This window comes from Bos mutus, chromosome 13 (assembly GCF_027580195.1).
Source record: "Bos mutus isolate GX-2022 chromosome 13, NWIPB_WYAK_1.1, whole genome shotgun sequence".
Lineage (NCBI taxonomy): Eukaryota > Metazoa > Chordata > Mammalia > Artiodactyla > Bovidae > Bos > Bos mutus.
The window spans coordinates 6,201,080-6,213,082 of NC_091629.1; the positions used below are offsets into that span (position 1 = coordinate 6,201,080).

At 34.5% G+C, this 12,003-nt stretch overlaps 1 protein-coding gene across 1 annotated transcript in view; it reads right to left on the reverse strand.

Moving 5' to 3' along the window:
• The window catches only part of YME1L1 (YME1 like 1 ATPase), a 33,240-nt gene that overhangs the window by 7,274 nt on the left and 13,963 nt on the right, over positions 1 to 12,003 (reverse strand). The window contains exons 4-15 of the mRNA XM_005906489.3: positions 11,755 to 11,853; positions 11,423 to 11,532; positions 9,970 to 10,120; positions 9,486 to 9,569; positions 8,100 to 8,182; positions 5,739 to 5,829; positions 5,084 to 5,236; positions 4,376 to 4,508; positions 3,566 to 3,628; positions 2,362 to 2,474; positions 1,371 to 1,526; positions 308 to 459 (exon numbers count right to left, since the gene is read on the reverse strand). Of these exons, the coding sequence (XP_005906551.1) occupies positions 308 to 459; positions 1,371 to 1,526; positions 2,362 to 2,474; positions 3,566 to 3,628; positions 4,376 to 4,508; positions 5,084 to 5,236; positions 5,739 to 5,829; positions 8,100 to 8,182; positions 9,486 to 9,569; positions 9,970 to 10,120; positions 11,423 to 11,532; positions 11,755 to 11,853 (1,388 nt within the window). The remainder of the gene's footprint in view (positions 1 to 307; positions 460 to 1,370; positions 1,527 to 2,361; positions 2,475 to 3,565; positions 3,629 to 4,375; positions 4,509 to 5,083; positions 5,237 to 5,738; positions 5,830 to 8,099; positions 8,183 to 9,485; positions 9,570 to 9,969; positions 10,121 to 11,422; positions 11,533 to 11,754; positions 11,854 to 12,003) is intronic.

Consider the following 12,003-nt stretch of genomic DNA (forward strand, 5'->3'; position numbering starts at 1 on the left):
ATTATGATACATAATTTCTTCTGGGGAGAAAACAGCAACTACACATTTACGAATTATATTTTGTTGTCATTCCTGAATTAAATGTCATAATTTAAATATACTATCTGAAATATTAAAGATATCCTTTATTAGCAGATAAATTTCACACATATGTCTGAATTCAAGACAGTTGAGGAAGTTAAAGAAGAACATATCAACATACTTAGGAAGTAGCTGAATTTTCTTTTGAAATGTTTTCATCAGTAATTTCCTTCATAAGGTACTAGGGAGCATTATCCAAAAGAAAAGAAAAACTAAAGGTACTCACGTGTCCAAGTGTTGGCCCTCGAGGCATGATTGTAGCTTTGTTGATAGGCATTGCATCTTTAGTGTAATATGCAATAATAGCATGACCAGATTCATGATACGCTGTGATCGTTTTGTTTTTGTTATCAATTTCCACACTTCTACGCTCAGGGCCTAAGAATAAAAATTTACTTAAGTAAAATACTCCATTAGGAAAGAATATTTAAGTGAATGAAATTCATATGCCTCAAAGTCATTCTTAGAGTAATATGATTTAATATCATTAATATTTTAAAACATCGTGAAAGTTTAAAAAATGAGTAGACTCCACTCTATAACACATGTAAACCATAATTTGTCAACTGAAAACCAAATTCTAAGAACTATAATTTTACTTCTTATATCAAAAGGAAAAAACTATTTCTAGAAAATAAACTTCTAACAGGAATAACATAACAACCTGTTTTGAAGCCAATTTAAATAATCTTTATTTTACTTTATTTTTGGCTGTGCTGCGTCTCTCTGCCGCGTGGGCTTTTCTCTAGTTGTGGCGAGCAGGGACTACTCTCCGGTTGTGGTGCACAGGTTTCTCAATGCAATGGCTCAGGTTCTATGCTTCAGTAGCTGTGGCGTGTGGGCTCAGTAGTCGTGGCTCCTGGGCTCTAGAGCACAGGCTCAGTAGTTGTGGCACATGGGCTTAGTTGCTCCATGGCATGTGGGATCTTCCCAGATCAGGGACTGAACCTGTGTCTCCTGTATTGGCAAGTGGCTTCTTTACCATTGACCCACCAAGGAAGCCCCCTGAAGCCATTTAGGGTTTAAAATAAAACTTAAATACTGAAAAATAGTAAAAAGTTAACTATTCTTTAATCAGCAATATCAGATAAGAAGAAAACCATGGGCACCTTCAAAGAGTATAATATACGGTGTATTTGTTCTGTAAGAGGCCAAACTTTGTGCTATGTTTGAGTATATATTTGCATGTTTCTATACCTTTTGTTTTTATAACCTTTCTTTCAAAATTAAGAATTTTTTCTCTAACACAATGAACAGCATAACATAGGAAAAAAAGAAAAGAAACCTACCCATTAGGATTTTATCTTTGGAAAACTCTAGTTCCTTCATAGTAACCATTTCTTTTCCATCAACAGCTGCCTTTAATGCAGCCTGGTTTACAAGATTCTCCAACTCAGCTCCAGAAAAGCCAACAGTACCTCGAGCTATGATTTCTGGATCAACAGCTATATGCAGATAGAACACAACATTGAAATTTCAAAAGCAGTAATAAAAAGCTCTGCATAAAGAACTCACTTTGCAAAAGAAAAAATAAAATAGCAATCATAAACTATAATTTAAAAAAAACTTTACTAAATTCTAAGAGGAAAAAGGAAAAATTGCTACTGAACAGACCATAAAAATTGTCACTGGGACAAATAACATAAGTTCTTGTACTTAAATAATTTTGTGAAAAACAAAGAAAGGTAAAGTTGTCAGATAACGATTTACAGACTTTCAGTTATCACCCAACCACAAATTGAAAAAGCACATTATCAGTTTCATCTTGAAATAACTCTGGACACAGAAGTCCATGTTACAAGAGGAAACATGTTTGATTTTCTGAACTGATTCTGGCATCTCTGAAAATACTGCAGTTTAATAGCTGCTTTTACTACTCAGGTGGGTCCATACTATTTCCATGTATTTTGTTTTATACTTTTGCTTCCCCTCTTTTGGCCCCAAAGTGATTACATCGTGAGGTACTATGCTCATAATATAGAGGTACTTGTTCTATTATTTTATATTTTAAATTCACCTAGAGAAACATTTATACATAGATTCATCAATTATCTATCTCAATATTCCAAAGAAAACTTTCTTTCAAATCAGGATTGTAAATTATAGAATCTCTGATACACACTACTTAAGAAATAGACTTTAAGGACAAATAAAAGGAGAGAAAAAAAAAATTTAAAGAAATTTGTCTTTTAAGACATCCTGAGTAAGGACCACAAACAGGGTAAATTGATATATTACCATTTCACAGAGATAATGTTTGTATCATAGAATTAGACTTACACTGATCAAACTTTATTTTATTGAGGTACCACTTCAAGATTTCTGTTCGACCTTTCACATCTGGCCTTGGAACTGTAACCTGCATGTCAAAGCGACCAGGGCGTATTAAGGCACTACAAGGAGAATACAAAAAGAAAATATAATTAATAAACTGTGCTGAGGATCTGGTTATAAAAACAGGACTGACATCCTATTCTGAACATAAATATTCAGATTAGTTCCTTGTAAAACATGGTTGAAATAATAATTTCAAAAACTGGAAGGCTAAACAAAGGTTCATATAGATAAATGTGTGCATCAGGATAGTATACAACCCTTCAGAGACAAAGACAAGCAAGTCTGTCAGTAAAGGAACAAATTATTCTATAGCAGCCTATTGTGTGAGCCACACACCCATCTTACTGTTGTATTCAGTTCAGTTCAGTTCAGTTCAGTCGCTCAGTCGTGTCCGACTCTTTGCAACCCCATGAATTGCAGCACGCCAGGCCTCCCTGTCCATCACCATCTCCCGGAGTTCACTCAAACTCATGTCCATCGAGTCGGTGATGCCATCCAGCCATCTTATCCTCTGTTGTCCCCTTTTCCTCCTGCCCCCAATCCCTCCTAGCATCAGTCTTTTCCAATGAGTCAACTCTTCGCATGAGGTGGCCAAAGTACTGGAGTTTTATAAAACGTTAAACTAGACTCTTAAGCAAGAACCAACTATTAGATCAAATGAAAGTATGAATAACTTAAACAGTAAAATCAATAAAAACCTTAACTACAGTAAATTTTACTTTTAAAAATGTGCTGTCTACCACCCACCCCCAAAAGCTCTGTGTTTAAGTCATAAAAAGATTCTTTTAGTAGCTTTACTGAGATACCATTCTCACATCATAGAATTTGAAGTGGACAATCCACTGGGTGTTAATAGATTCAGAGTTGTCTAACCATCACAATAATTTTAGAGAATATTGATCCCTTCCCCCACTTTCTCCAGCCAAATGAAACCCCAAGTCTACTGGCAGTTATTTCCCTCCTGTTTGCCCAACCTCTGGCAACTGCTAAATTACTTTCCATTGCTATGGATTTGCTTATTCTGAACATTTCATATAAAAGGAATCATATAATATGTAATGTTTTGTGATGGGTATTCTTCACTTAGCACAATGTTTTTAAAGTTCATCACTCTTCTAGAATATATCACAAAAATTTTAATACTTACTTATCTAATGCCTCTGGGAAATTTGTGGCACCTATGATGATAACTCCTTCATTGGGTTTAAAACTATTAAGGAAAAAAAGTATCTTTTCACTGAAAGTTAAAACAGCACACACACAGAAATGTTCCTCACAACTGTTTATCTTCAATTTTATTAACAGCAAAGAAAAGGAATTGTCTTTTTAATGCCCCAAATACGAAGACATCACTCACTGCTTTTTAAAAGGTCAGTGCACTTCAATAAAACTTGTTAATAATACATCACCAAATCATCTGTGGTTTCACAGTAAATTTTCTACTTAGGAAGAGATAACCTGACACCAAAGCTTGAGTTCCTGACTAATTTTTTGAAAAATTATTTTCAAGTTTACCAATTCCAATTATTTACTCTTAAACTTTCAGAATGTCTTGTATGACGTTAAGAAACTTCTCTGCTTCATTCAAAGCAAGTCCACCTCTTTTTACATTATGGAAACTGATGCAAGCTTTTGATCTACAGCAACACTCAGAGCTAGTCACAAACAGTGAAGGAATGAGGGTATTCTCCTTGCACATCTCCAAACAGATGACGACTTTCAGCTAGAATCACTGCTTTTCTGTCATACTACAGTAAATGAAAATTTTACTTTTCAATTTGAGAGTAGTTAATACATCAATGACCAATGATCCCATTAGTAAAACAATACAATAGTCAAAATAGCTTGTCTTTACTCCTTGCACATAGGATATTGTTGCCTATAAACTTAAATTTTTCCTATCTCTGAAATGCTACTAAATATACCACCAAATTCTCAAGACAGAAAAGTCAATTACCCATCCATTTCAGCCAGAAGTTGATTTATAGTCTGCCGTGAATATGGATGCATTGGAGATTCAATTCGCTTCCCACCAACAGAATCCAATTCATCAATAAATATAACACAAGGGGCATTTGCTTTTGCTTCCCCTAAAGACAGAAAGGATTCAAATAAGTTTAATAAAATCAACACCTTTAAAATAAAATTAAATAAATAGTTAACAACGTGTACGAAAATTAAAAAGCCGATAAAAGACACTCATTAGGGAGCAAATACATAAAAGAAGGTCTTTCTTAACTGCTTTAAGAAGAGTAGTCTCAAATGAAAAAAAAATTGTAACACTGAGTATTCATTCTTCCTAGTCATACAAACCATATATAGTCAGATTTGAGGCAAATAATTTTTAAATATATACTACAGAATTAATAAATAAGGTGAAAACAAAACACACCAAAAAAAACAAAACAAACGAAACCACAGGTTTTCAACAGACCCCAGCCTCATCCAGCAACCTAGTGATTCCACAAACTCTTCTGACTAATTGGAATGAAAAGTAATAGTTTTATTTTAGCCCACACACTAAGTTACCTGAGATTAGCATCCTACAATGGCTATTTCAGCCAACTATCAAATCAGAAACAAGAAGCAAAGACAGAGTTTAAGAAACCCTCTTTTCCTAACATTAAGAGAAATTATTACTATATAAAAGATCCACTAGACCTACTAAAAAGATTTCTTATACGGCTGGCTCCCACACCCACAAACATCTCATCAAATTCTGATCCAGAAGCATAATAAAAAGGAACATCAGCTTCTCCAGCAACAGCTCGGGCAAGAAGTGTCTTCCCTGTTCCTGGTGGTCCAACTAAAAGAATTCCTAAAGAAAAAAAATAAACAAGAATGGTTCAAATTAAAAAACAAAAACACAACCTGATAAGAACTTAAAACAAATAATTATGAATTAATAAATACAGTGCTGTGGTTGAAGGCACACCAATGATCAATATTTTCAAACATGGTGAAACATATTTGTCTCTATAAATGATTCACTTTAGGACCTACTTCGTAACTAATTTTCCTGTATTATTTAAATACTATTTACACATTGGGATAAATGCTGGTATCTGAATATGACTTTGGATTAGATAAAGTTGGAATTCTTTGTACTATTTATTGTTGCAATTTACTTAAAAGTTTGAAATAACAAACTTTTAAATTATCAAAGACAAAAGATAACAAAATAGTATGTTCAGAATGAGCACTTGTAAAATAGCAATTAAGAATTACTAATAAACTTTCATCAGGTAAATCTGATAAAAGTCAAATTAGTGATATATTACACTGTTTTGTCAAGTCATGGGAAAGCGAAGATACCTTACCTTTTGGAAGTTTACCTCCAAGAACAGTAAATTTTTGTGGATTTTTCAAAAATTCAACAACTTCCTGTAATTCCTGTTTAGCTTCCTCCACCTGAAGTGATATAATTTACCAAATAATTTAAAATGTTAATTATCTTACTAAGACACCCTCTTTGAATATTGTAAATTTAACCTGATATTAATTTGGCTTTTTGTCTCAGTGAAAGTATACAAAAAGGCCCCTTTAGAAATACTCACACAAAGGGTTTTCTCCTGACCCTCAGTACCAGATACATGAAATCTCCTTACATATCCCAACAAAACCCCTTTCCAATTGCTTCCTTTGGTTAAAAAAAAAAAAAAGAACAAAAAAACCCTGTTACATTCAAAATTCTAGTTAAATGTCTCAGTGGCATTTAATATAGAATTGCCTAATAAGTTTCAAATCTAAAACTTTTTTGGACCCGGTTATAAGCTTCAAGGACAAACTATCTGGACTTACTATATATTAATAAGTGAGTCTGTGTTTAAGTTATAACATTAATTTTTGACTAGTTATGAAGTCATTTTTATTATAAAGAATTACTACTAGAATATAAACAATTTAGTTCCTAACAAATGCCAAAGACAGTGACTAAAATTAAGCTATAGTGTACTGCTTTACGTACTAGAGAAGAAGATGGCGACCCACTCCAGTGTTCTTGCCTGGAGAATCCCAGGGACAGGGGAGCCTGGTGGGCTGCCTTCTATGGGGTCACAAAGAGTGGGACACGACTGAAGTGACTTAGCAGCAGCAGCAGCAGTACTGCTTTATAAATAGTTGTGGTAAAAAAAAAATTTGAAGATTTAATTCCCCAAATATAAAATCTTACAGAATTGAGATCCCTAGCAAAAAAAAAAAAAAAATCCAATCTGGCCAACAAAAATTGCAATCAGAATATTAGATCATCTTTAAAACTCTGATAAGGATTAAGAAAGCTATCTATTAGAAACAGTGAGCAATTTTCCTAGTCAGCATATAAGCAGAAGTCACAAATGCAAATTCCTAGTGGCAAAATGGTATCAATAAATGAGTGAAGAAGGCCAGATGTAGAACAGCACTGGTGGAAATGTGCTCAACTGGAAAGCAACAGTCCCTTAAAGACAACCACAACATGGCTCTGCCAAAGAATACAACCTGGTGTTCCAGAATTCCATTTTCAACAAACACTGGAAATTTTTTCATGGGTGCGAATTCAATTTAAAAATGTTGGCCACCAGTGTAAATGAAAAATACCTTTTTTGTATGTATACTTTCATGTATTTATTTTAAATTACCCTCACATAATAATATATTTGTAGACAACCTACAACCTCATACCACACAACTTTTAATAACTCATTGAGAAAACTCATTTACATTGGGCAGTGATAAAAAGAAAGTACTTGGGAAGGGGCGAACAGGAAACATGTTGATGGGCCAAAGTCCCACAAGACTTACCCCTCCCCCCTGCCACACACCCCTCAGATGTCAATCCCACATCTAGGTTGTCATCTGTGCTTCTGCCTATTGGCTATAAATTGGAGATTCTCAGAATCCCTCCTTAGGTTTAATTTGGTAGAGCAGCTCATAGAACTCAGGAAACCAGGTTAGGTACTATCGGCTTATTATGAAAGGATATACCCTAGAACAGCCAGAAGGAAGAGGGAGGTAGGCAAGGGATACAGGAAGGGGTACAGGCCCTCCACGTCCTCTCTGAAAATGCTACTCTCCTCACGCCTCTGTGTGTTCACTAACTAAAAACTCCTCCAAACCCCAACCTGTTGGGACTTTAATGGGAGTGTACTCACATAGGCATAATCAATTATTAACTCCTTTCCAGCCCCTCTCCCCTCTCTGGAGAACAGAGAGTAGACGTGGAAGTTCCAAGATTCTAACCACAGCTTGATCTTTCTGGTGACCAGTCCCCCTCCAGGAGCCCACTCAGAGCCACCTCATTAGAACAAAAGACACTGTGGGACTTCCTTGGCGGTCCAATGGATAGGACTCCATGTATCCACAGCTGTGGGCCCAGGTTCAATCCCTCATTGGGAAGCTAAGATCCCATAAGGTACAAGCTGTGTAGTCAAGGGGACAAGGAAAGAAAAGAACAGAAGACACTGCCATCACCCAGGACATTCCAAGGAACTCAGAAGCCCTGTGTCAGGACCTGGTGTCAAAGACCAAACAGTAGAACAAAAGATACTCCCAGTGCTCTTATCCCCTGGGAAATTACAAGGGTTTTAAGAGCTCTGTGCCAAGAACTGGAGGCACAGACCATACATGTATTTTCTATTATTTCAACCTTTCTAATAAAAAATACAATAATGTTTGAAGAGACCAAGGTAAACTTTTTAACTTACTCCTTTAACATGTTCAAAGGTAACATTTTTCATCTGTACAGGATCTACAGCAGAATCAAGCCCTGTTGTTGTCCGGAAGCGGACTAAAGGGACAAAAAAAAATGCTTACATATTTGATAGATTCATAAAATTTTAACTACCTTATTTTTCAGATGCAAGAAAGTCCAGAAAAATTAAATGTCTAAGATGACAATGCGAGGAGTAGGAATTAGGTCTTCTGGATTTTGAGACAATGTTCAAGGAATGAATGATTCTCATTAAAATGACATCTTTGCCTTTCCAGTTAAAACTAAGAATTTTCCTCTTCTCCTTATATCTAATAATAAAAACGTAAACCAATGGTTCTCAAGCTCCATTGTGTGCAATTAAGAAACACAAAAGAATAATCATCAGAGCTCTTCCCACTCTTCCACCACCCTGCTGATACCACCTATCAATCCATACACTGGTTCCTTTTTTTGAAAAAAATAATTTAAAAAAAATACAGAGAGAGACAAGAGAAAGCAGATCTAGATATAAAAAAGGCTATTCCTGGATGTTAAAACCTCATCTCAGGTTTGATAACTTTTAAAATAACTGTACATCAAGTTCTAGGAATAATTTCTGATCCAGGTCAATCAATGTTCTTAACTGTAAACCATTTTTTTTTCCCTCTCAAGGTAATCATCATAAAGAAAGGGGAAAACATGGTATAAACACTGAATGACAGCTGGAAAAGTCAATTGGATCCACTTAAATCTGACATTATTACTTCATTTTAGACTGGCAAACTGAGAAAACCTGGGGCTGTAAAGTAATTTTCTGTGTGTTAATTTTAAATACATTGAATTTATTACTGTGCCTTTGAAACAGATGTTTATTTTCACTCTGAATTGCTATTATAAAATTCTTCTGCATGTTCTTAGAATTTTATCATTGGTTAAATATCATTTCCTAAAAATCTGGGGAATTAATCACGTCTAGAAGTAAATTTAAAATTACTACTCTAATATAATCCTTGGAACTTTAAAAAATATTAGTTATATCCTTTAAAAAGTACAGTTTAATTTATACAGTGTCTGAAGGAATTTTTCTTATATCCATCCTTAAGATAATGCAAATATAGTAAGTCCTCTGACAAGGTGGATGATACATAATCATAAGAGATTAAAATTTTTCTATCTCAATGCAAAAAACAATCTCAAAGTAACCCAATCTGAGAAGTCTCAAATTTGGATTAAAGACCTAGACTCTGGAATTATAAATATAAATGTTTTCTTATCTCTAAGTCTTAGACTAAGGAAAAGAAATGAGTATATAAAAAAGATTTTTTAAGTCAAATGTAAAATATATTTTAATATATAAATTAAAAATATAAAAAATAAGTCAAATATAAAGAGTCTCTACCAGATAAAAATGGGTTCTTTAAGAGTCCATAAATGCCAACTACCAGCAGAATAAAAACAATCAGACGAGTTCTTCTTAAAGAATCTGGAGGAAAAAGAAAAAAGCCTTTAATAAAATGTTATCAATGAGAAATGACAGCTCAATGAAATGCAAACATGAGGTTACTGGTGGTAATCACATTTCATAACACACAGTTCTGGAGCCAGCTATATTTTGCATAATCTCCATGATCGCCTTTCAGCACGTGTTATCAAAAATCTCACAAAGCCTCTTGTACTTCTATCACTGACTTAGGTTCACTTCAGACAGTGAAAGTACCAGGACATATTCTCTTTCCACACAGCTTAAGATACAAACATAAGGAAATGTAACCAATAAAAAGTTGCATAATTGTTAGAAACGTTATTATAATCACTTAGAGGCAGGACTATAATTTCCTTTCAGATATTCCTCTCCAAATATGGATGGTGTCTAATCAACTTACCATTGGTTTTTTGTGTTAGCGCTTGAGCTTTCAGGAAACCCTCTGCAAAACCAGTTTTAAATGCATCTTGGTGAGCTTCAGGTATGTTTTTGGTTTTCATGAGTTTATCCAAACTCTCAACGTCTGATCCTCTGTCTCGCAAAAGAAACCCCTAAATACACAAACAACACATCAGTATCGTTGACTATAGGTAATATTCCCCCCCAAACATAACAACTACTCACAAAAAAAATTCATTAAAATTCTACATTTTAAAATTTTTATTGTCAATGTGAAGAATTAAGACTCAGCAATAAATAGCCAATGATTAGGAAACTAACACTGGCCCATATACTTCTAGCGGTTAGTGAATATAAACTATGTAAACCACTAACTACTGAATAACAGGTCACAAATTGACTTAGGGTTTGATAGCTTACAATAGGTCACACTCCGTTATTCCTGCTGGAAGAAAAACCTCACTCATTTATTAAATGTTTACTTAGCACCTTTCATATACTAATACTTGACCGTGTGTAAGTTCTGAAGATGTAAATACCAATGATCGGAATGTTTTCAGTCTACTGGGAAAAGATACACAAATAACTAAGTTTTTGAAGTTATTTTGATATTAGGTTAGAGGAACTAGGTATGGTGGTAAAATAAATGCTGTCTAAGAAGTCAGGAAAAACCTTACAGAGGATGGGATAACTAAACCACAGAAACACAGGGCAGACACAATTTGACAGTGCCATGAAACAGCAGCCTCTAGTACTCAAGAGCGATAAGCAATCTTGTTTGACAGGACTTTAAAACACCAAGAGAGGAGAGGATAGAGGGAGAAAGGAGGTGGTACACTCAAGGATGAGAAGTTAGGCAGAATGCCAAGTGATGAAATGTTAGGCAGAATGCCAAGTGATGAAATGCCTTATGTGCCATGGCAGAAATTTGACAATACAGCAGAGGAATACAACCATTACACTATTACATTTTAGACAGTCCAGCGGATGGCAGTCTGGAGACTGGACTAAAGCTACCAAAAGTGAAGGCAGGGAGACTAAGTAATCATCGTCTGTCTATGCAGTGGACCTGGGGATGAAGAGATTTAAGAAATATTTAAGAGGCTGGATTAATAAGATTTTAGTAATTATGGATGCAGGAACTGAGAGAAGATGGACAAATTATAGTTAACCACAGTGTTTCTAGACTGGATGGATGCTACTTATTAACATAAGAATACATAAGCAGGTGTAAATTGACAGAGGAAAAAACAAAGGAAGATGTCTAACAGGCTAGTGAAAAAATAAGTTTGGAATCCAGAAATGTTGTAGATATGACTGCATAGAATATTAATCCATTATCCTAAATGAAAAGATGAAAGAAAATCAACTAGCCAAAAATATATATCAGATATTGAACATTCTTTCTGAAAAGTACTGCTTTTTCAAACAACAACAAAAAAAGGTCTAATTACCTTCACAAATGATGGCGCTGTGTGCTGGGTTTCTGCTAATCTTTCAGAGGTGGACTGCAGACGTCGTGTCCTTGATTTCAAAGTTTTAAAACCCCGAGACTGTATGAAACCTGAATGAAACGGTATCACACTCAGTTTTCGTTTTAAATTTTCACAAGGAAAATGTCTACTAAGAACCAAAACTTTGACACTAGTTATTTCCAAATATTCTGCAGATTCTACTGTGAGCCACAAATGAATGTTTCTAATCATTAATATCACTAAGAAAGACAAATCAGAATATATTAAACAAATCTATTTTTTTCAATATAAATATAATTATTGCTTCATACCTGGCCAGTACTGAAGATCTGAACAAATTCTTTTAAGAGTTCTTGAATGTTGTCTGTACAAGCAAGAGGAACGTAAAGTACTAAAAATATCTAAGCAACCTGGAAAGAAATTGTAAAAACTAAACTTTCTAATTGTCAAACAATCAAATCATGAAATACAACAAATGATTTTACCAAATATTAGAAAAACCAAAACAAGTTATTTCCAAGAGACAATTTCAAAACTAGTCTACAATGTGATGAAACACT